The sequence below is a fragment of the Egretta garzetta genome, unplaced genomic scaffold (genome assembly GCF_000687185.1).
Source record: "Egretta garzetta isolate BGI_Z169 unplaced genomic scaffold, ASM68718v1 scaffold74, whole genome shotgun sequence".
Taxonomy (NCBI): Eukaryota; Metazoa; Chordata; class Aves; order Pelecaniformes; family Ardeidae; genus Egretta; species Egretta garzetta.
Genome location: NW_009259427.1, coordinates 1,312,017 through 1,337,847, shown reverse-complemented (window position 1 = coordinate 1,337,847; position 25,831 = coordinate 1,312,017). Strand labels below are relative to the sequence as shown.

General features: G+C 42.4%; 1 protein-coding gene across 1 annotated transcript in view; it reads left to right on the top strand.

The window, feature by feature from the left end:
- Positions 1 to 2,729: 2,729 nt before the first annotated feature.
- COL22A1 (collagen type XXII alpha 1 chain) overlaps positions 2,730 to 25,831 on the top strand; it is a 221,056-nt gene continuing 197,954 nt past the window's right edge. The window contains exons 1-2 of the mRNA XM_009637043.2: positions 2,730 to 2,820; positions 7,601 to 8,167. Coding sequence (XP_009635338.1) covers positions 2,730 to 2,820; positions 7,601 to 8,167 — 658 coding nt within the window. The remainder of the gene's footprint in view (positions 2,821 to 7,600; positions 8,168 to 25,831) is intronic.

Genomic DNA, 25,831 nt, shown 5'->3' with positions numbered 1-25,831 from the left:
AAACTGTCCCACTTTTGGTTCCTTTTTGACCCTTTCTCCTGAAAGCGGAAATAAATGTGGATCAGCTGCTGTAATCTTAGACTGGGCTCAGTCTCACAGTGACAGACTGAGGTGGGAAAGAAACCAGTGTGGAAAAGCCATCACTAAAAATGCTTTATCTCCAACCTTTCCTCTAATACCCCTGAAGACTTCCTTGCCATGGTATGAGTCCTGTTGATGTGAATGGGGCAATTTTCTCTCACTGGTATACCCGTACATAAAATAGTTGCAAGTTAAGAGGCTTGGTTCAATTCTTCATGCTATAAAAATGGATAAAATTATGTATTTTGGCCTGAATGCAAGAATAATATTGAACCACAAATGTATATTAAAGCCACCACAGTTTATGATTATAGATTTTAAGCAGCTGTTCTGATTTGGTTCGGTGTTTTTCCCCCACTATTTTTAGCCTAAATGACTGTTCTGAGACACCTTTCAGCATTCATAATGCAGCAATGAGCTCTTGAAGTGTTTTGGCAAAGACTGGAGAGGAATGATGCCTTAGAGACGCAGCTCTCAGACCTGGGCATGTAGGCCTGTACCAAGTGAGCCACGTCCACCAAGCTCCCCGTCACGCCGCCTCTGCTGCCTGTCAAGCCAGCGTCGGTCCATCCTGCCGCCGTTCTGCTGACTGACACCAGCTGGTGCTCTGCTCCTTTTATCCTGGCCTCGTGTGGGTTAGCAGCTGGCAAAGACTGTTTTTAATAATGTATTTATAAAACTTCGCCGCCGTGCAAGCCCAGACACAGAGGAAGGACGTTTTGAGCTCTCAGCACTGGAAGTGCAGAAGACCACGTGGCAGATCTTGTTTCCCATCCCTCGCTGCCGCCGCTAACGTGCTCCCCAATCACCGGTGTCAGAAAACAATGTTTCCTAAAAAATATACGGGAGGAAAAACCTTGGGCTGAAGGCTCCCATAGCTATTTTAAGTAATGCTTGTCTTGATCCCTCTGCAGGCGGCTGCCTGATCGGTATTTCAGTAATGTCCTTATTCAAAAGGAAATTCTAACTACTGTAGGGCACGGTGATATTTTCATGCCCTTTTTACCCTGCAACCTTTTCCAGCTCGCTCAAACCTGAGCACCTCGCTGTCTCGTAGGGACACCGTCTGGCTGAGGTGTAAACTACAGCACCTGCTTGTGCCCTTTGGATTTAGGGATGGTACTTGAATAAGCATGCTTTTTTTTTTTTTTTTAATTATTTCTTGCATTTATGTTCCACTGCTGGCAGATAGTTCCAAATTTTATTTGCAGGGTGCAGGGTTTATTAGATATATTGCTTTTCTCCTCATCTGAATACGATATGGACTTTGGAAATTACAGGAGCCTGTATTTTGTCCTGGGAATAAAGGTTTACAGCTACGTCTTGACAACTACATAAGATTTTCCCCTTTATTATTTCCTAAACCAGAATGACGTGCACTTTATTTCTGAGACACGCGTTATAGAGATAGGCCCAACATTTGACTGATCAAGGCTGGGTTTGAGCAAATGCTGACACCACCATTCTTTTTGTCTGCGATCCCCACAGAACCCTGTTGCTTTGAAAAGAAATATCCTAGAAAGCATCATCGACCCTGAAGCAATGATCTAGAACATACAGTGTCTCCTTTGTGCCTCTTTTACCTGGCTATTGACAGCAAGAAGCTGATGTGCATGTTAAAAAAACAGAGAAAGCAGAAATTCCCTAAGAGAATGAAGAAAGAAATCTGTGCATTAAAGAGGAAAAGATAGGTTCAGGAGCTGGGAGAAAGTTTTCCAAAATGATTCCTTAGGCAGTAAGAGCTACAGAGTGGAAACTGTTTTCTCCTGTGTGCGTGTACACGGTAGATAGAACTGCAATGATTTTATGATCTAATAAAAAATAATAAAACAACAGCAATAAGGAAATAATAAAAATTAAGAAAAAAAAAAAAAAAGAGTTGATCTAGTGTTAGAAAACTAGTGTTAGCTAAACTTTTAACAGCCCAGCTGCTTTGCCTGGCTTGTTACGATATTGGCTGACTTGAGTGGCTTCAGTCAGGGTAAACTCAAACCAATGACCTTAAGATGAAGATTATCCACCTGAGCTTTTGCACTCCTTTAAACTAAATGACTGAAAGATGTCTTCTGAAGCTGCTGAGTTTACTCCTATAAAGAAGGACCGAGAGATACAAAGACGTATATGAAAACAGCCACGTATTCTTAGTGTTCATCTTTTCTGAGGCTCAGGAACTGAAAGCAGCAGTGGGTGAAGTGGCAACCGGTTGTGGGTGATTTGCAGTGGTTTGTATCTCAGCTCTGCCTTGTGTATCTCCTAATGATGAATGCGTGGGAGGGCCAGGTCAGGAATGGTTTCCACTCCAGTGCATTGATTGTGTAGTTGGCAGTGGGCTCAATTAAAGTATAATAATCTGGTAATCTCTCTCCTTTTTCCATTCAGGCTGCTGCACACTGAATAGAGCCAGTGAAAGGCTATAGCTTTTGAAAAGTAGGTGAACTCCTGCCTCTTTGTCTGAGCAGTTTGTGTCTCGTCAAGGAAAATGATGGGCAGAAGAGACAGCTCCCCAAAATGTTGCTCCCGTGACTTGCATCACTACTTCTGTTTGACTTTCTATGAAATAACCCTTGCTTTTTATTTTAGGCTGCAGATTGGATTTCTAGCAAGCTTCTCACCACGGCGAAAAGACAAGCTGATGTGAGAAAGGAGATATGGCTCTTACGGGAAGATGCCGCGTGCCCCATCTCCTGGTTCTTCTCACATTCGTGTTCAGCGGGGACAGAATTGAGGCACAAAGAGCAGGTATGCACCGTTCGACTTGCTGCTTCATGCTAAATAACTGCTGGGGCTTTTGCGTGGCCAAGATGCTGTCCTTGCTAGGAGGAAAACAACATAAAACCCAAGTGGGACATTTACGGCTGAAAAGACATAGAATAGACCTTAAGGATGGAGATAGCTCAGGGATCAAGGTTATGATTTACCTAGGGTCTCTGGTTCTGCTGCGTGCTTGGATAGATTGGCTCAGCTACCCAGAGCAAAGGGAGCAGCGTGCAGTTTGCTCTGGATATGCTTCATCTACCTTGCACTGGGGTGGAGAACACTTCTTCCATTGCCTTCAGTGGGTTTCAGATTAGATCTGGTGAATCTTAAGGGTGGATGTCATGAGGATGGAGTCTCTTCTCAGGGGTGCTCAGTGACAGGACAAGGGGCAATGGGCACAAACTGAAGCATAAGAGGTTTCAGATGAATATGAGGAAGAACTTCTTTACCTTGAGGGTGACAGGCTGCCCAGGGGGGCTGTGGAGTCTCCTTCTCTGGCGATATTCAAAGCCCTCCTGGACGATGTCCTGTGCAACCTGCTCTGGGTGAGCCTGCTTTAGCAGGAAGGTTGGACTGAGTGATCTCCTGAGGTCCCTTCCAACCCTTGCTATCTGGCTGGGACTTCCCTAGTCAGCTAAACCAGAGCCAGGGCATTGTTCGTACCAGGCTCTTGGTTCATACTGTCTAGTTGCTAGCATGGTCCCTGGCATGGCTTTTGGCCTGTGCTGGTGAGCACCTGCTCCCAAATGCCACTGAATGCATTAAAGGATGGTGCAGCTGAGGGACTGTTCTAGAGGCAGTCTTGACAAGGACAGGTTTTTTGTGGGGGAGCAGGAAGAGCTGAGTTATGTGAATGATGCTATAGCTCAGGGTCGGAAAACAGTTGCAGACCCACACAGTTTATTGGTATAAAAGCCCAAAGGTACTTTGAGATGGAGGCTTTCTGTCTCTTTTTCTAGGAAAGATGGTATTCTGTAGCACTGGGTAATTTAAAAGGAAAAAAAAAGGATTTTTTAGATGTTCTCTCAGTCTAAGGAATAGCTGCTTTACAGTTTCGTTACATGATCTTTATAAGGCTTTTTGGGTGAAGTTTAATAGGAATAAGTACTTAGTAACAAAGCAAAACAAAACTTCACCTTTTTTTCTGCCCATGGATCAGTCATAGGAAGGATATGGTGGTACCATTCATATATTCATTCTGTGATTATTTTAAATAATTTTGGGCTTATGGTTTGTCTGTGAACTATTTTCAGTGGCAATATTGCAAAACGGTTGACTCAGTGTCTGAGTGGATGAATACAACTCCTGGAATTATGCTTCCAGAGAGTATTCCTGTAATTACAAAACTGAAAGTTCACTTTCTATGAATTATCTCCAATATTCCCTCAACGTGACCTGTTTCTGCCAGTAAACAATATTATTATAGCATTCTTGGAAAACAATCAATTTTGTCCAGCAGTGGACATTACTGTGTTAAAAATGCAGATTAATATTTACTAAAAGCTTTTCTGCAGCATTTCATCTCACTGCCGTCAGGTCTGTAAGCAAAGAATCACTGCCTCTAAGAAAATGATCCTGAAAGACCATCTTTTTCTTCCCTGCACACTGCCTGAATAGGCATTACTTTTTAAGCCTTAACATCCCCCCCCCCTCCTTGTTTTAAGGCTCATTGCCCTTGAACACCAACAGGATTCATTCTGTCTGTTCTGTTTGTTTTTTAATTGCAGTCATCTCACCTGCTGAGAGTCATTAAAATAAGCAACAGGAAGGTCTGTACCTTGTGGGTTTTATACTTAAACCTTTATGTCCTCTGGTTAGTCTCAATTAATATTCTTCAGACTGAATAGATTAATATAATAATGAATTGAGGGGAGAGAGTGGAGGTTTCTTGCTTACCCTTTACTGTTATATATTATACCCTTTATATTCTGCAAAAATCAAGCAGAACTACGCTTGGCAGTCTAGCCGATATACACAGATGTAATGTAACTTACATCTGATAATATAAAATGATATATTCAGTCATCTCCACACTCTGACTACCTTTGAGAGAGTTACTGTGTGTTTCCAGCCAGACCGTTCTTGCTCTGTGGTTAGAGGCAAGTGTCCCCTCACCTACAAAATGCCGTCACAGAGCATATTCTGATGTGGGCAGATTGTTTCCAATGTGATCCCAATCCCATGTCCATAGGTTGTTCCCACAGACACTGAAGGAACAGCAGTGCCTGGGTCAGGTCTCTGGGATGTACCCTGCTATGGGAATTAACACAGCAACAGATGATGCTCGTTTTTCATCGTCACTCTCAACGCAGCGGGTGTATATTCAACCACTCTCACGGCCATCGTGCAATACCATGAGCATTGCCCTACAGCGTTATAATGCCTGCCTATAATGCTTTTACACTTATCTGAAGGCAAGTCCTCTTCACGTGGCTGAGCCACCCACATTCTCCTTTCCAGTGCAGTGAGCTGTTCTGGTATTCCTGTCCTCTTCAGGGCAGATGCACAGCCCCAGGTTGATCAAAAGCACTAGAGCTAATTTATGAACCGTAAGGTCAAATCTGGGCATGGAAGAAGACTTTGTGACCTTCCTGTAGGCTCAAATGCTGGAACTCAGTGAGGCAATATGGCAACAGCATCACTCCCCTCACCTTTGGGTGGCAAGATTCCTATTTCTGTTCACTGAGCTGGCAGTCAAGCAAGTGCTTGACTGGATGAACTGTGTATGATACCTCCATGATATTTGGTCTGTTCCAGGGGAAAATATCCTAGTCCTCAGCTAGCATCCACATTGGATGTGCTTTAGCTCTGGTGAGAAGTGCATCAAGGACAGGCTACTTCCTAAGGGATGGGGAGCCAAGATCTGGGGGTCTCCCTGGGCTGGCAGGACAGGGTATCATCAGCCACAGCCTGTCCTACCATCCCCAGCCAGGGAGCAGGGAAGGCTGGGGGATGGCAGCCAGGCTCAGTGGTTAATCCAAATTCCCAGACAAGCTCATCGTGATGAAGTGGGACCAAGATCAAGCCAGGAACATGAGCCAGCAAGTCAAGGTCTGGATGAGGTCTAAAGACAGCAGCCAGGGTCAGCCATTCTTCAGGCAAGTCCATAGAGGTGAGGCAGGTCCAAGGTCTTAGTCGCTGATGGACGTTTAGTTGCTGGGACCTGGCTGGAATTAGTCCAATTGTGGAAACATGCAAACCATACAGTGGAAATGTCACTTTTTAATATATGGAGAGCCAAACTGTCCTCAGTGGGCATACCCTGGAGTTATGTACCCTCACAAATACTTTCCGATTTTCTGATCAAGGGAGGTAGCTTGGTCAGTCCAGGTCACAGCCCAGAGGAGGTTATTAACATGGTCACAGTGGGAACAGTCGGGAGCATCAGGGTCCTGCAGTGAACCAGGAGTCAAGAGAACAGATCTGCTCTCAGTGGGTGTGGGTAGATGTGGGATACCAGTTCAGATCCTGGTAAAGCAGCAGGGTTTAAAGGCAATCGCCAACAGTTTAGGGGACAGATATAACATCTTCAGTTCAGTGGGACATAGAAGAGCCCTGTTACTCTGAGAGAAATAAAGTGGCACAGGCACTGGTATGGACCAGCTCTCTGTCTTGTATCGCGTTGTATGTGCTTTGTTCTCCACATGATTGGTCAGATTGCCTCTTAACCGTTGCTTCAAACAAGCAGTTGTACTTTGTGAGACAACGTGAGACAAGAAGTACTGGAGAAACAATGTTTGGTGGTTGTGACCACAGAGAAACTGACTTTGTAGAGCAGCTTTTAATCTTGAACTCATAATTTGGTTGGGACTATGGTCTATAATAGTGAATTAAATAAACATATGGATATATATACATTTTGTCCAGTGGGGCATTATGTTGCTAAATCTTTGGCCATCTGTGGGACATTTATGAATATATTGCCTCTTGGCTTGCATATATTCTGAAAGAGCTAGAAAACATCTCCTGGGAGGTCTACTTTCTTGGCAAGCGGCTGACAAATATATAACCAGTCTGGCTTCATAAAACAAGAGAGCTGCAATTAAAGTACTTTGCCTTTTGGATTACACAGGCCTCAGGTTACAAATATCATGGCTGGAGCCAAAAGGGCGGTTGTGGGGATAAGTGAACTTTTCCCTTACAAAGCAATTGCCCTTTGTTGTTGAGGAAGCCATCCCCGTATTCAGTGAGTCATCCTTTAGTCGATAGTCAATGGCAGAGAGCCTCAAAATCAAAATAATCTTGTTATAAACTTGCTTCACCAAGATATCAAGCTGAGCAAAAGAACTGCTTCTAGCTAAGCATAAATAAATCATAAGGTTAATGCAAGAGGGAACATGAAAGCTTCACTACTCACGGTCAGGATTGGCGTAGGCAAGGTCAGGGCAGGTCTCTTGATCTGCCAAGGTCATTTTAGAGCACCTCCTGAGCAGAGGCACAGCAATCAAGTTTGAGAAAAATAGCTTCGTATGCATGCAGGTGGTGTAGGTGAGAGATGGAGCAGAGGCAGTTAGTAGTGCAGGAAGAGAAAGGGTTTGCATTTCAAAGCGAAGTATGTGCCGATCTACTGTAGATGTCCTGAAACAGATGAGGTGAATCACAAGGAAGAAAGGCTGAGAATCTGCACTTCTTCTGCGGGATAGAGAGGGGGTTTGCTGCCTCCTCCAAATTGCTCGCTAGAGAGCTTTGCCTAGGGAATGTTTAGTATGCCTGATACTTGTCTTTCAGCTTCCTTTAGTGATATTTTCTGCCACTTTTGCAGGTTGCAAGAATGTTCACTATGACCTCGTCTTCATCTTGGATGCCTCCTCCAGTGTTGGAAAAGAAGATTTTGAGAAAGTTCGGCAGTGGGTGTCTAATTTGGTGGAAACTTTCGAGATTGGTCCAGACAAAACCCGTGTAGGTGTGGTGCGATACAGTGATCGTCCAACCACAGAGTTTGACCTGGGAAAGTACAAAACCCGTGAGGAAATCAAAGAGGCTGCACGAAAAATTAAGTATTACGGGGGTAATACAAACACTGGAGATGCTCTCAGGTACATCAACACCTACAGTTTTTCCAAAGAAGCTGGTGGGAGACTTAGTGATAGAACTGTTAAAAAAGTGGCTATCCTTCTGACTGATGGAAGGAGCCAGGATTATGTCTTGGATCCAGCCACTGCAGCCCATCAGGCTGGGATTAGGATCTTCGCTGTGGGTGTTGGAGAAGCCTTAAAAGAGGAACTTGATGAGATTGCTTCAGAACCCAAGTCTGCTCATGTGTTTCATGTCTCTGATTACAACGCCATCGATAAAATTCGGGGGAAGCTGAGAAGACGCCTCTGTGAAAGTAAGTAGATCTCCCAGTTCTTCTACACAATAAGAATTACAATAGGTTCAGTTAACATATAGGTATGAAAAGCTGTGATTTTTTTGTTTCATGTGTATAATTCTATGCTGATAATTCTTTATTTTAGTGTCTTTCACTATGTTCCACTCTGTAAGAAGTCATTTTACTACCTGCAGTGTGATGAAGTGATCACTTCTGGGTTCTTCTGCCCAAGTCAGCAGTAACTATAGGTCAGCTTCTAGTGGTCAACTAGAGATCAAAAAGTGAACTACGTTTTGGTTCTGTTATAGTTCAGTTATTTTATAATATTTTGGACTACTGAATATGAAGGGTGAAATCTTATTTATACCCAGAATTTGGTTTATTTCCCCTTATTTTCTGGCATCAGAGTGTGTAAAGAGTGCTATGGATGCTGCAAAAGGATTCTTGTGCTTTTTGGCCTTTCAGCCTCCCAACTCTACTAGTGTTCACTAGAGCTGTGGCTACCAACCACATAAACCTTGGTGATGTTTTGAATGACTTTTGACTTTGAATGGAGAACAGTGTGTGAAATTCACACTGAATAAATGAACTTTGAATTTCCAGCACCCTAGTGAAGAGAACTCTAATGGCATTATGCTTGGTATCTCCCAGCTCTTTAATGGGAACAGCAATCACATAACCCTTCCTCCTTCCACCACTGATAAATCACCTTCTTCTTCTTGGTGACTACATAAAAGTTACCTGGTTTTGCTGCTTTTTGCAGTGTGTGTTGTGGTTACTGTGAGTTCTTTGAGTCAAAATCATGAGACACTGCTCTGGTTCCTAGGTCTGAACTGGAAAGACAACAGATGTGTGATGCTGTAACACATTGCAGAGTTACAATGATCAGGTCTGCAGGCCAGGAACTTGTGTTACTGTCAGGTAGAACAGAACAGAACAGAATAGAATAGAATAGAATAGTTTCAGTTGGAAGGGACATACAATGATCATCCAGTCCAACTGCTTGACCACTTCAGGGCTGACCAAAAGTTAAAACATGTTATTAAAGGCATTGTCCAAATGCCTCTTAAACACTGACGTGAGGCATTGGCCACCTCTCTAGGAAGCCTGTCCCAGTGTTTGACCCCTCTCTTGGCAAAGAAATGCTTCCTAATGTCCAGTCTAAACCTCCCCTCGTGCAGCTTTGAACCATTCCCACTTGTCCTGTCACTGGATCCCAGGGAGAAGAGCTCAGGTGACAATAAGTTTCCTGAGAAAAAAAAGGCCTTGTAGGTGGTGTTGTGGGGCTCTTTTATTGCTCTCTGTGACCTCTGTTTGCGAGAACAAAGTGCTAACACAATGTTCTGGGCTCATGTACGTTTCTTAAAGAATGACTAGCACAAGCAGGCATAAACCAGTTGCCATTGCCCAACAGTATCTGGGTTTTTTTGCAGCCTGAATAAGGGTGGGTATGGATAGTGTAATCCCAATACAAGTGGAAGTCATGGTGGATATTAACTAAGTTATGCAGACTGAAGGAGCTGGGGGTTTTGCCCAAAAATCTTATGTAAACATACATGTGACTGGGATAGAATAAAAGGTAAACCCTTGTGGTGGGCACACTCAACTCAAACACCTTCCTACTGCAGCTGCTGAACTCCCAAAATGTGATTTTTCCTTTGAAATTCTATTACAGTCCTTTTCTAAAGCGAGTGTTTCAGTATATTGTACCCAGGTCTGTGTTTGTCACCTTCTCAAAAAAATCACTCACCCACCTGTAAGAGTATAATGCAGTTTGTCCATGGCTTTCTGAGCCTGTAATGTGTTCATGTGTGTGTGCATATGACTCCTTGTTAGCTCACAAAGGATTACTGGGAACACCCTTCATCCTGAGAGTGATCGCAGTCGCTCTCCAAGGTGTTTGCTTCCACCTGCGCTCAGTTCCATGGGGAGAAATAGAGCCTCTAAAAGGGTAAGTGAAAGGGAAGGGTTTAGTTTTATTAGATACAGGGAACTTTTAAGGGGAAAATAGGATGCTAAATTGATTGGTTTCCATGTTGGAACAAAGGGAATCAGACTACCATCAATGAACATTTATAAGGAAGGGAGCAGAGAGGAGGGAATTAGCTGAACAAACATTGAGTAGATAACGTGCACATATTGAGGATCACTCAGGCAGAATAATGAGACGTAAGGAAATTAACAGTGTCAAGGGGAATTGAGTATCCAGGTACATGGGACACAGTGAAAGGAGGTGGATTTGAAGAAGTGTATGCAGGATAGAAAGAGAGGGTATCAACTAAGGCAGCAAACACAGGTGCAATGGACTGATTTCCACAGCAACAGCAGTTATAGAAAATAGGTCTGCCATAAGTGCTCCTGGGCAGTGTGCTTGACATCCAAAGACTCCACTGAAATGCTGTAACATCCCTAGATGCTTCGCTCCAACCTTGATGGGGGACACCTTCTTCTCAGGGTCTGGCCTCAGTCCCTCTCACTGCAGTTGGAGCCCATTTTTGTCCTGTTTTCACTGGATATCCAGAAGAGTTTGTTCTCTTCTTCTGTACATCAGTCCTTTCTGCTTGGAAGGATGTTACATACCTTCCCTAAGTTTTTTCTTTTTAGATTTAAAGCAGGGAAATTGCTCTTTAACTGTCCTGTCATACTTATTTAATTGATTGGTATGCATGCAAAAGGTTTTTAATGGGCATCATGTTTAGATCAGATCTAAACAAAAAAGAAATTCTTGCTGCTACTGAAGATGACTTTTAAAATACAGGATGAGACAGTGAGAGAACCATCAGCAGAAGTATTAATGTAGAGATCAGGTAACTCCTGTTATCTGTATGCATGATGATGGAACTGTTCTGGGAGGTGGGAAAGGGCTGGCAGAAAACAGGACCAAGTGTTTGTGCCACTTTTAAATGTCATGTTAACACAGTAGGAACAGGAAAGTTCAGTGTAAGGGCTATGCCTTAAAAGTATTTAGAAAGTAAAACTTTTAATAGCTGTTGTAGTTTACTTTCTGTAATTTTAATATGACAGCACTGCATAAAACAGGAACATACAAACTACTGAGTGGGTGGAGGACGTGACAAGGGCACATGCCAAGCTGCTGTTTAGTTCATGCATATTCTAAGACAAAAGCATATATTGCCACAGCCAAGGTAGTGTTTTAATAGACATAATCCTTTGTGAGCTTCTGGGAGACACATGAATCAAAGAGCGGAAATGGTAGAAAGGGGTTTTTTTGTACTGACCAATGATGAGTCTTCCAGTCCTTGTACTGCTGTACTACTGAAATGTGAATTTGGTATTTGCAAATACCAAATTTCATGCCAGCAGCTGTTCAGAATCACTCGTCTCTGGTCTCACTCGTCTGTCCTAGACTCAGTCATTCCATCTTGCTATATTTGACTGAATTTATCTAACAACATGTCATTAAGTTCATTAATAGCATTTTAGCTCTCATTTGAGCTTGTGGAAGTAAGCATAGCGGAATCGAAAAATAACATGTCTGCTCAGTGGGACATTATGGCAGTGGGAGATATTTTTGCCAAATATCTCCATTACATTCTGGACTATAGTTAGCAGGCAAAAATGGGTGATGCTTTCACAGGAAAGCAGGAGAGATGCATTCTGCTAAAAATTGCAGAGATGCTATGTGCTTCCTAAATAGGGTTTCTGCTTATATGGTGTAGAGATAACAACAGGCAGCTATGGAATATTTAAAAATACACAAACATCTGCTTCTGGTAGGTAAATAGTAGGTTTATGCTTGTCAAAGAGAGCCAATTTATTCAATTTTAACTCATATTTAATTTAAAGCTGGGTTGGATAAGTTAGTGCATGTACAAAGGTGACAACCTGGCTTGGATCTGGTAGCACTGGGGTTTAACAATATCATCTGACATTTAAGCCTCATTGGGGGAGATGTTGCGATGGTGACCTGAAACACCCATACCTGCTCAGAGGTAATTGTTTCTTAAAAACACTGACTGCAGTGCTTTGGATGCTGTAACATTCGAGTTTTTTCTGTTATCATTAAGCCAGGCAGTTAATAAGGTACAGTTTGCAAAGCTGAGAAAAAACATTCTCCAAAAACATTCTCTCTCTTTAGTGGCTCCATAAAGCAGAAGCCTGTGACTTGGCAGCCTCGGAGTATGTGGCGTGTATGTGTGATTACTAAGCCTCTGCTCTACTGTGAAAGTCAGATTTCACAGCATGAAAATAAATTTGGCTTTAGACGTACAGTCTCTGCTAAGATTTGGGGTTTTACTCTACAGCTAGTAATAGGAGAAACACAAACAGATGTTCTCTAAGGAAGTACTGCATGAGTATTGTGCTTGGCATTGGGCTATGTCCATTAGTGACTTTCATGTATAATGTAGCCCTTTCTAGAACCAGATTTTGTCTGTGAGCTTGATGAGCTCCTTGCCACGATGAGTTCCTCTGCAAATGCGTAGAAGACCACAGGACTATGTCATATGAATATCAAATGCTTTGCAAACACAAGGAGATGAAGCTGAAATGTTTCAATGACTGGTTGATATCAATGGTTTGTCATTGATTTCAGTTGATATAGCGAGGCCTCTGATAAAATATCAAAAGCAGTCACATATTCAGATGATTCATAACATTTATTTTTCTATTTGTTCATGTCTGTTGACTTTGGGTTGTGTATGCAGTGCATAAAATATAAGTCTTATGCTACCACTGTTTGTTTCTGATGCAAAAGGGCTTCAAGGCAACACCTTGAACACCATTCAAAATAATAGTCCAAAAGCTTCAGAAATGTCTTTTTTTTGAAATCAGCTTTGCTCAGGTTCATGGTATGTTCACAGAAGAACAGCAAGCTGTTCCTTCTTGGCCTTCAATGTTAAAATATCTCATGCACAGACCATTTCAAAGGGTAAATGTCTGAAACACCGTATCTTGATTGATGGTTCCTAAAAGACTTAGAATCATAGAATCATAGAATCACTTTGGTTGGAAAAGACCTTTAAGATCATCAAGTCCAATCTTTGACCTAACCCTGCCATCCCACCACTAAATCATGTCCCTAAGCACCTCATCTATCCTTCTTTTAAATACCTCCAGGGATGGGGACTTGACCACCTCCCTGGGCAGCCCATTCCAGAGCCTGACAACCCTTTCGGTGAAGAAGTTTTTCCTAATGTCTAGCCTAAACCTGCCCTGGTGCAACTTCAAACCATTCCCCTTTGTCCTAGCATCTGTGACCAGGGAGAAGATTTCTCAATATAGTCAAATCTAATGACTAACGGAATATCTGAATACATCAGCACATTAACAATATTTGCCTAACCGTTGACCCCCATTTTATACTCCCTGTTGAGCTCTGAGACTTCACTGTAAAAACATTCATTTCTAGATAGCTTTGCACTAGACATCATGAAATAGAAAAGAAAATGGAACTCAACAAGCTGGCAGGAGTAAGAATCCTAAAATATTTTAATGAAATCAGTTGTGGTAGTAGTTTTAATTCTTTTAGTTTGTTGAGCAGAATTTGTGGACTTGGGAATTTGTAGACTGGTTTTACTTTCGTAGTGAGTATGACTTTATTTGGGTTCTTCAAAAGTTCAGCTCAGCAGTAGTTCCAATTCTTGCTTGGTCTTATTGCAAGACCTCTTTTTCTTGTTGTGATGGCTTGTAGATACCTTTTACAAATGTGAACATAGCTTCTTGACACCTGGCAGACCTTGGTACGTGCCACAAGTGCACCTATACATTTACTTGGAAAAATCCGTGGCACCCACGTCCATGTTGAATGCAGACAAGGTTGAGGTGTTTTGGAATAATAATTGACATCTAATGGACTGGCTAAAGTCTGATCAGCACAGCATGTCCCATGAACATAATCTAGCTCTCATGCTTCTAGCTCATGTGTATACATCGCACACACCACAGGCAGCATTCTTAGCGGAATAATCCACATTTGGCTGCTTAAGAGTATGTCCAGGCTAAGTGGCTACTAACATTTTGATTCCCACTTGGAAATCTAGTCAATTCCAGATGGTTTGGGAAGTCTGTTAAAAGCTCAGCAGACAACTGCTGCTTTTTTAAAAGCTGCAGCTAGGCAGTGACCCGGCTGATATCACCTCTGATATCTCCTATTGCTTCTTGATGCTCTTCTCCTCCAGCTGCAGTGGTGGCTTTCTCAAACTCTGTAACATCTCCAACTTCTAGCAATCTCTCATGTCACAGATGACAGGATTGAACATCCTTTCATCACCACATTTGCTGGCTAACCGTGGCTTCCTGCAAAGGCATAAAAGGCTTGTGACAGAATTTCCAACTGATACATCTTTTGCTTGAAAGAGAAAAAAAAATGGCTTTTCACAGATGATATGCTGGGTGGAGATAAAATAGTTGATGGGCTTAGCGGTGATGATATTATGCAACTTTCTTCTGCCATTGAGCGGGTTGAAGGACAGCCTCATGTACCATGGCTCCAGGAAGCACAGCAAAGATACTCCTTTTTCTCTTACAACATTTTTTTGTTTTCAAATCAAATGCCTGAAACTCTCAGATTTGATTTTCCACTTGCTCCAGTCATCACCAGCTTAGAGCACGACAGTTCCACAGCTGTCTGACAGGCAGAAATCCTTGATCTCAGGGAGTGTGCGGTGGCTGCTGGTTGCTCCTCAGTTCCTCCACAGATCATGTAGAAGTGACTGTTTTCCCAGATCATGACTACAGTTCTGTTCTGCCACTGTGTAATCTCCACATCATTTAAATAACTTCCTATTTTGCTTGGGACTCTGAAATGAATAGGTTTATTCTGAGATTAGCAACAGTGCTGTTTTATGACCAGTTAAAGCCAGCCCCGCTGCTAAAAAAGAAAACCTTACTCTTCCTAACTTCCTTCTCCCATCTGCCAGCACAGGCATTTATGTGGCCCCACCATGAACTAGAGCAGGGAGCCAGTGAATGTTCTTGCTTTCTTTCCCAGATTCATTTTTACTCAGATTTAGTTCACCATGCAGCCACATGGACATTTGCTGTCCCAGGGGAGGAACTGGCACAAGGTGAGAACAGAGAACTAGGAGTGGGAGGAAGACCTGGATTGTATCCTTTGGTTCAGTGCTAGTTAATACCAGCTTGATGGATGTTAGCTAAGGATATCAGAAAGCTGAAGAAAATCGTCCATGTGCTCCTACTGTAAATGTGAGCCTGTGCTCTGCTATCCTCTTGTTTCAATGTGCATGAAGTGGATTGCTAGGCAGGTCCTTCCCATTCAAGCTCCACTTCTAGGCTTCAGCACAGCTTGCTTGCCTTGAATAAACTGCACGTTTAACAAAAATATCCCACTCTTCATGATTCCGTTCCATTTTCCTTAAATAGGCTTTTCAGTTTGCACAATTATTGCTGCTTTACTACTGACTGAGCTTCTGGTTGTTCAGGGGGTAGCTGTAACGACAGAGCTCTCCCACCTTGCACACATACTGTGTCTGGCCAGGAGCATCTTGCCAGGAGTCACTGGGAGGTGGAATGAGAAAGCTGGCCACCACCTTCCCTTTCCGCCAGTCCCTCCAGGCAGCACTTTGCTATTTCTGTGATCCTGCACCCAGGTACCTTCTCTCCCCCAGAATGGATGTTAGCTCTGCTACAGTTTTGGAAGTTGTTTATTGATTTATTTTTCTTCCCTTGTGCATTGGAAAAAGCAATGTCTTAGGCATTGCCTTCAGGTGAGGAGGAAATTCAGCCTTGCAGCAGCTGTGGCCTGATTTCTCCTTTTTGTTGAGGGAGCAAAGGTATGGATCCAACAGTCATCCAAACAACGGAGTTTTAGAAAAAAGTCTGTGGGAGAAAATTGTGTTATTTCTACTCTTCTTTGATACAGCTGAGAAAAGGATTCTGTTCCAAACCTGCAGCTTCGTACAGACCACTGGGAACCTTAATAAGGGGCTCTGAAGGTAGAAGTATAATAAAACGAGATCGATTAAACCTTTTGCGCTTGCCTTTCTTATCTCTAGTTTCTTTCTTTAACAGTTACGTACAAATAGTAGCATCATAAAATATGGACAATCACTTTACATAAAGCAATGAATCTCTGGACTGCCAACACCATCTTGTCTGAAATCACAGAATTTAACTGAATGATAACATCGCCCCTCGTTTGTAATAGTTTTTCTTGCATTTCAGACAAGAAATCTTTGTGAACAATGTTTGATGTACAGTAAAACTAATTGTAAAGGCAGAGAGAAGATGAGACTCATGACAAATAAAAGTAAGTCTCAGACATTAGAAAGAAACATTGAGACAATCAGGAAAAGTATGAGTCTCAGTGGCAGGAGAAATTACATCTTATGAAAAAGTAATGTGCCATTTAGAGAACAAAAAGAGGAAAAATATGGTGACTATGGGATCCATTTCTAAATAGTGTAAGAATGTAAGAGAAATACAGAAATAGGAACAGGCAAAAAGCTGGAACATGTTGTCATGTGCTGAAAGTTATTAGTAGCTTGTTTTTCAACACCGCCTGCAGCTCTCATTGATTTGCAGGAGCTGTGGGTGCTCAGCACTTTCAAAATTAGGCTGTGGAGCCCAGTACTGATCCAGCTGCAGTCAGAAGGAGACTTTCTGTCTGCCCCAGTGGAGTCCGAATGATGGGGTAAAAGAGAGGACTCATCCTTGGGGCAGCACCGTCTGTCTTGGTGCTTGCTATCTGCTGGACTGACAAGGAATGCTCAGCAGAAAGAATGACCTCTGAAGCTGGGCATATGCTCAGCAGAAGACTGGGGCAAGGCACACAAAACCCACTGAGGTTTCAGGTTTAGTTACAGGCTTTTCTGACCAAGAAAAACAGAGAGATGAGGAGAAAACCCTTGCCATGTGTCCTTCATAAAGCTAAAATGTTTTAAACCTCAGCAGCTCTTGTGCAGTCAGGGCTTTCTTCCTCCTTCATTAACAGCCCCTAAGCTGACCTCAAACTGAAAGGACACCACCTTCTAGGCCTGCCTTTTATTTTTCGTGCTTTACACGCTTTTTTCCATAAGGATCTAATGGCATCTTTCAGCACAGGCTATAAATGGAGCTATATCTTCACCTGCCCTGGCATAACTGTAATGCACCTGTAAATTGAACATTTCCTCTGCTCTCCCTCAATTTGGGAATGTACTTGTATTTAGGATAGGGAAAGCCAAGTCTGGAAAGGTGCTATGGAGATCTAGTCCCAGTTCTGCAGATGGAGCTGATAGAATTTACTACAAATGATAGGGAAGTGTGGATGTTTGTCAGAGCATGCAAACCCCCAGGCAATACATTGAAGGTCCCATCATAGCATGTTATACTTTTCCTGAAATTCTGAGGGTTTCTTGAACCCTGCAGCTTCTTATGTAATTAATGTTTCTGTAAAGACCCTATAGCAACAGCGAGTTTCGTCTCTCACGGGTGGTTTGGTTTTTTTTCTCTTGGCTCCATACGTTCAAGCCTCCAAATCTTGTGATGAATAACTGCAATGAGAGCTGCAGATCCTAATATCCCAGGTCATGAGGGAGTTTGGAGGTACCACAAAGGGTGCTGGATCTCACAGGAGGGACACGGCTGGTGCTAGTCACAGGCTGCCTGTGACACTTGGGCAAAAGTTTAGCACAAAAACTCTGGCCGGGGTAAATGGCCACATCCTCATTGAATAGCTTAATTGGAAAATTTGTGACCTTCGGCAGTGCTGAATCAAGGTCTTTGCATCACCCGAAAATTAAACTAATTTTGGAAACAATTTCGCAGGCAGAAGTGAACTGTAAAACTAAACCCGTGCTCAGACCTAGATCAGCTGTCAGATGAACACTTGAAACAAAAGGGGCAGGACCACCTGTTTTTAAGATCTGGGAGGAAACCATTGCTTCCAGTTCTGTACCTTGCGGAGCTGCCTTCAGAAGCCCGTGTTGTTTATCCCTGTACCCAGGGACAAAGCAAAGCTTGTGATTTAAATTTCTAAGGGCTTATTTTGAAGCGGTAGGTAGATTTCTGATACATGTAAACCTTGCGTGGACTCTCTGCAAAAGCAATCTTCATGTTATTACTGGAGTTCAAACTCAAATGACGTAACCATTTCCTTTTTAATCCTTTGGTAATAGGAACCGGTGCATCCTTTCTTCTGTGGCAGTTTGTAAAGGTTATCGGCCCTTCCTGCCACTGAATTGAAAATTCTCATTTTGTTTTCAAATGAACTGAGCCAACAGGCAAAATTGAATTGCCATGTACCGGTCTGCTGAGAATATTTCTTCCCCAGTGGTAGAGCTGCAGCATGGTTTAGCTGGTGGGCTATTTCTGTTAGTAAATTGTAGGGTTAGTGTTTCCATCCCATGAAGTTCCCTACAAGTTACACCCAAATACCAAATTCCTTTTCAAATCAGTAATCTTGTTTATAATGTGAAAAAAAGCAGTGGGAACATTTTGAACACCTAGGAGAACTGCTTTTTGATAAAGTACTAATTAGGTTTTTTAAAATGCAAATAAGAGATTGAACAAGCTCTGCTATATTAATGTAGTTACAAATGATGGAGAACAGCTTAGGGTTCTGCATAAAATGCCTTTTCGGCATGCTCTCCATTTTGAGAACTCTGAGTGCTACTGCTAATGCTGACCAGAACTAGAGAGGGTATCTTTCGGGGAAGGTGGCTTGGTTGGATACTGTGGGGTTTGTCGCTCGCTGTCCCTAAACTGCTGAAGAACAGCCTCATGTGATGTCAGGTTTCAAAACTCCATTAATTTCCTTACAGCTTAAAAGCCAACATTTAGTGTCAGTTTGGCTATAACTTGATCTGTACTTCAGGAAATTAAGAAATTTCCATATAAAATGTATATGTGTGTGTGTGTATAAGATATTTATTTATATATATATATAAACTCTGGAAAGTAAAGCTGTGTCCTTTCAGCCTGAAGCATCAGTCTTTTTTTTTACAGTGAGGTAGATAAAAAGCCATAACACGTTAAAGCCCTAGTGAAGATGAAATACAGGACATTTTTACTGCAGTGTAACTACACACGATCAACCCAATCCACCACCTCTGGGCGAGACTTCGTTTAGCTACACTGCAGTAGAAATCACCGTGCTTTGTTCCCCCGGGGTTTTATAGCAAGATGGATAGCATATATTAGTTATCTGCTATAAAAACCTCTCAGTTTTGGCAGTGAAGACATAACATCTCTGTGAGAGGCTGCAGTCCTAATATGACACAAGTAGGATGGTGCAGCAGAATTTTAGTCGCTAGTGCTAACACTTTCTGGCAAATGACTCTAATAGCTTGAGGGTGTTTCTGAGTTTAAAACAGATGTTGGATCAGAACTGAGATCCATAAATTGTATTAAACAATATTGTATCTTTATATTCAAGTATCTTCAGTGGGATTCATATCACCTAACTGCAGTGGCCTGAAAGTGATTCGTCTAGAGTCTTTTGATCGTCAGTGGGAAGGAATAGACACCTCCAGAGAATGATTCATCCTTTTTGAAGAAGACTGTCCGAGACAGGTGGCATGATTCAGCCTCTGAGTGCCTATCTCTTTTCATTAACTTTTGAGAAAGCTTAGATAACTTGCTCGCACCAGATTCCTCACTTTGACAGCCAAAAGCAAAAGAGTTGAAGCTCTCCCTGCTGCGTTCTGGGAATACAATAATATTTGGTTCCTTATGCCAGTGAATGAGTCTGCTGGGATTTATGTTACTGATGCATATGTAGGCCAGGGTGGTTGGAAGCTCAGATGCGTGTGTTGCATTTCTCATCCAGCCGCCTGATGCTGCAGTATCTGTGCAGTCGCAGGAGACAATGCCAGTTTAGAATCATAGAATAGAATCATAGAATGGTTTGGGTTGGAAAAGACCTTTAAGATCAGCAAGTCCAACCTTTAACCTAACACTGCCACATCCACCACTAAACCATGTCCCTAAGCACCTCATCTACCCTTCTTTTAAATACCTCCAGGGATGGGGACTCAACCCCTTCCCTGGGCAGCCCATTCCAGTGCCTGACAACCCTTTCAGTGAAAAAATTTTTCCTAATGTCCAACCTAAACCTGCCCTGGCGCAACTTGAGGCCATTTCCCCTCATCCTATCGCCCATTACCAGGGAGAAGAGACCAACACCCACCTCACTAGAACCTCCTTTCAGGCAGTTGTAGAGGGTGATAAGGTCTCCCCTCAGCCTCCTTTTCTCCAGGCTAAACAACCCCAGTTCCCTCAGCCTCTCCTCATAAGACTTAGAGAATTATTGTCAAGTTTTGCCATATGTTTTGGGTCAAACATTGTACTGCTCAATTATGCTTCATCCCTAAGGGGCCACTCCTGTAAGAAGAATGGGTTTCCTCTCCCTTATCCTGGGCTTCTTCCTAAACGTTGTGATAAATTGGTCCCTGAAGTAAAGTGCATTGCGATACTACCTGCTGCAGTCTGTTGACTCATTATAGCAGGGAGATAATGCTTTAAAAAACAACTAATGTCTGAAATACAATTAAGAGTAACAGAGGAGGCAGCTTTTTTAATTAATGTTGTTGAAAGACACCTTTGCTGCAAATAGCCTTTTTTGTTGTTAATTGAAGCATGAAGGTTGCATCCTGAGACAGGCCCACAAATCCACTCTTGCTTAATGATCTTTCCGGCTTCCACTGTAACAAAGTCAGACCCCAAAACAAACTGTACTCTACTGGAATCAAAAAGGGAAGGATGCCAGCTCAGACTAGCTCGCCTGTTAACTGAGTGTTACTGGTCCGTACTGATTGCCCTCCCATACAGACAAACTAAAGAATTTACTTGCAGGACCCAGTGGAAGAACTGCTGGTACATCTTGTGGGTTTGGGGCTATGAACGGGACTGGAAAGCTGGCAAATTACTTGGAACCAGCGGAGTTCCTAAGTACGAGTTTAGGTAATTAAAAAATCTTTATTCAAGTTTTCGATGAATTCTGCCATTCGCAGAAGCGTCCATGTGAATGGTGGCTCTGCAGTAGTCTCTGCTCTGCTGGAAGACAGCATGGCTTATTTTAAATATTTTGACTCTTGTATATAAGCATGGCACACGTAATAAGGATCATGATAGAGGGAGGATGTGCTCAGAGCAGACCATCCCAGGGGACTGAAATGATCCAGACAGGCCTTTGAGTCCCAGATTACTGAAACCCTATCTCAGTGCTCTCTGGTGCAACACACTGCACAGCTCCAGCAGAGGTAAAAGGGTCTGCTTGGCACTTTGGGGAGGAAAGTCACTTTTTTTCAATTCCTGACGCTATAGTTCCCTATATATTTTGTCAGTGCCCAGCCCCAGGAGTCCCATTAGAGTGCAAATACTGGGCATAATGTTCCTGCCCTAGTCCAGTTTATCAACAACCTGCAATCACGACTCCCCTTCCAGCGAAATGACCCCCTTTCTACACATGTGGCCCTATTAGTTGAGAGGTCGCTTGCTTCAATGAAAAGGCTAACACAGTATAAAGCCAGAAGGAAGTTATCATTGTCCTGGCAGTATCACATAGGCCGTGAGATTTACTTGAACTTTGAGTATATTACAACTCATGACAAAAGGCAGAATGTCGTAGAAAATTTACCGTGTTAGTTACAAATCAATATGTTTGGGGAGGCATCTGCTAACTGTTCCTCCAAGCTATCAGAGCTCTGCGCTGGAATAGTGAATCACGCATGTTGATTTTTAACAGAGCTGTTTAAGGACCAGTGTAAAATTTGCAGAGCTACAAATCTTTTGAAAATTCAACATCATTTCCACTAGCTGTTCCTGTTTCTATTAGCAAGCATAGCAGCTGATGCTTGTCTTGTTTACCTATCTGACAAACTGTTCTGTGACTGTAGTGGCCTTGATAATATCCCGAAGAATTAATTTCCTTGGACCAATATTATATTTATAATGTATTTATCACCAACTGAATATTTACATGCTCACAGCTTTATATGCTGTGAGACACTGTGGATTCACACGATGTCAGATGCTACACAGGAATCTCTTTAATTTATGGCTGGTTCAGAATCAAAGATTTTTATCATCTATAATTAGCAGCTTATCCCAGTGGATGGGATTTTTTTTCGTTGTAAATCCTTTTGCATATTGTTATTTAGTTAAAAATACTGCCCTGGGTACCTGCTGACAGCACAAGAATACAGTATAGGGCCACTAAATAAATGGAATTAGTGGATGGGTTGTCACACCCTGCCACCACATTCAGCTCTGCAAACTATTTTTGAGATGATTGCATCTCTCAAGTAATTTGGCCTTGGAGGTGGGTATATTTATTTGTTTTAGTGCGTGAGGTCTGTAATAAAGAAAAGCCTTAGCTTTTTTCTTTGGTATTCATGGGTCCATACCTTGATCATAAAATGTTATGCCCTGCTGAAATTTCCAAACCCATCTCTTGGTCTCACAGGGACAAGAAAGTTTTTCCTTGTTCAGATCCTACCGCAGGTTGTTTCCCTTTTTTTAGTTCTTTTAACATCAATGGTCTTAGTTTAGATTATAACTAAACTCAGGATGGACCTGGCCTGGCTCTGTAGGTTTCCAGATGGTGTTCCTGCTCATGTCTCTTCTACTGCCGATTGACAGGCGTTGCCAATGTCATGCCAGGACAATGCTATGTTGGTGCGGTTCAATAGTGATGCAGGAGCACTTGAGGTTGTAATTGTGCAAGGCTGGCCCTTTTATCTTCTGTTCTTTTCTTTTTTCTTCTCAATAATTGTCTTCCCTTCACCGCAAAACGTACAGGAGAAAAACAGCTTTTCAGGAAAAGTTTTTTCTACCCGTAACTCTGTGCTGTGGTGGAATAAGAGGGAGAAGTGCCAAGAAGAGCAGATAAATTTATGCCAATAAGTTCACGGTCACAGAGTTGGTTTGTCTGTGGTTTTTCTCCCCCCACCCACACTTCATTATACCATAAGCTTCCAAGTAACCTGCTGTCACCAGAAAGCAATGGGAATGAGGGCACCAAGGGCACTCCCCCCTTCATCTGCTTTGCCCACAGAGCCGCTGCCTGTGACCGGATGGTTTCAAACTGGGCAGGAGATGAAATATTGACGAGGTCGCTATGTGGAAGGTGCTGGCTGGTCATCTGATGGTGGATATGGGCCCATCGTGGTGGTCACTGATGGGGGACTCCACATCTCCCATGGACTTGAGCATCCTCCACAATCCTACCATGAAATTAGCCTCTTTTGGAGTACAGGCTCTATGCAGAATCCTTTATTTTCTCCTCTTCTGCACTCAGTTCTTTTTATAGCATCCACTATTTTTAAGTGTATATATATACTTATATATGTATGTTTAACTGGAAGTGTATAGAGTGATTTTCTTTCAGTAAATGCAAATAAAATCTTGGGAATGGAAACCACAGAGGTGGCGAAACATGCTATTCATGCTGGGTGGATCTGTGCTCCCACAGGGGGAGCGGAGTGTCCTAATTTCAGATTAGTACAGACTGAGTTTTCATTAAATTAGTAGATGTTTAATTACATAATTTTGGATGGGAAAGTGGAGAATGTAGACATGTATCTGCAATGTGTCTATAATTGTATAGCCATTTCTGTATTTTTGTTGGGGTTTTGGTGTTGGGTTTGGTTTTTTTTTTGACACATTGTGGATGATTTTCCTAGGGTTGGTAGGTCTTACAAAAAAGCAGCTGAAGTCAGTAAAGAGAAACCAGTGTCTGAGTACTTTTCTGCTCTTAGGCTGAGCTTTTCATGTCACTTTCTGTCTAAAACATCAGGCTGGATGCTAAGTTTGATCATCCCTACACTTTGGGGTTTGTAGCTGAGGAGGAACTCTGCTAGGGTGATAGCATGAAGAAGTGTTTAATGTTATCTTTCACTGAGGAAACTGCAACACAGTGCTTATTCCCCTGCGATTCTGCCTATCAGCATTTAACCTTCCCTGCTGGATACACTCATTCTTCTATGGCAGCTCTTTTCGATGGAGGTGAAGCATAAAGAGATGAAATCCAACCGTGGGAAGTGTCTACTTGCTTAGTTAAAATGGGCCAGCTCAGGAAGTGATTCTGGTAAGGTGCACCATGGCAACATTAGTTCAAAAGCAATTGCATCTAGCAGATTATCAACACATATAATGCAAATAACAGATTGGATCTACACGTGCAGCTTTCTGATTGTCTGGACAGACACTTTGTGATGAAAACTTGGGCTTGCTCAGTATTTGTGCAAGTTGACAAGAGAGTCATGGCGCTGTGGACGTGGTATCGGCACTGCCTCCAATACAGACCCTGTCCCTAGCTGTTGCTTGCCCAGCCCTTCTTTCAAATTAGGAGAGAAGGCATGCCTGTAGTCTGCTCTTGTGTCTCTGTTTTGTATGTATAGATCCAAATCCGTTCTTGCTCAGTAGTTACAGCAGTTGTGAATCTATGTGAATCTGCCTCATGATGCAAGACTTGTTTCTGACGAGGGATGAATCTGCCCTTTCATCAGAAGAACTTCACTGCCCAGAGATAATACTGCCATTCTCTCTTTATGTTCTCAATGTTTACTAAAAGGACTCTATAGTCTCTCTGGAGCTTCTCACCGTTATTATATTTGGAGAAACATGATCTCAGTAACATATTCTGATTAAAAGAATGAACATTGTGGGTTGTTTAGTTATCCTAGTCTAAGGAAACAGTTTAAAATTTACTTCCCTTAGAACAAGACTACCAGTCTGTTTAGTGTATCGCTCTCTGCTTTGGGCTGAATCTGAATCTTACCTTTAAATTACTCTTTTTGTTCGGAGTTGTTTATGACCTTGCACTAACTTAAAAAATTCATGCTGCATTAAACACTGGTATTGCTAATGATCAAAATTCCTAAATCACCTGTGGAATAATATATTTGGAGATATGACCATCAGTGCCCATCACGCGTTTGGAGAAGTATGGAAGCATGAAAACAGTGGGCCCATCAGCTACATTAAAACTTGTTGCACTCATGGGAGTTGTTGAGTAGAGCGCAACCTCTGCGCTACAAACCAGACTCTAAACACTTTGAAAAATATTATGGCACACGGATTGTTTGAATCCCTTCAGCAAGACAAAAGTGGAAGCTAAAGGTTGCTTCTCAAGGGACATGTAAGATTCATTTTTTCCAAAGTCTGAGGATAATTAATCACTGGAGTGGGATCACCAAGGGTGATGGTAGAGTATGTTCCTCTGGCTTCTTTAAAATGCAGTCTGATATCTTTGTAAGAGATGTGGTCTTGTTCAGCTCAGCCTCAAACTGCTGGCTTTAACAGCAAATGAGCAGATATTGCTGTGGGACATGAAATGTCTGATGTCCTCTGCAAGAGGCCTTGATTCTGGTCATAGTTTTCTGTAGCTGTAAAACCTGTGAATCTGCCAGAGAGCTAAAAAAAGCTCTTTGTTGAGAGATCACCAATATATTTGCCTTATGCTTTCTCCCAGCAGAAGAACAACCAGAGTGTGTCTCTCTCGCATTCTGAGCTTTCAGACCCTAGTGGGAGGGACATTTAAATCTGTAAATGTCTATATGTATAGGGTTGTTTGCAGCATCTTGGCACTGGCATGGGTAGAAGATGGGAAGAACGAAAAAATGGAAAACATGTCCTTTGATTAGAAGGCAAACTGTGCTTTAATGGAGATGATTAGAGACAAATTGAAGACTTTGTTTGTCCATAAGGCAACAGAATGCTTTTCTTGTGTGGTTGCCTGGAAGGCTGCCAAGATGTTCTCAGTAACTAATCCTGAGT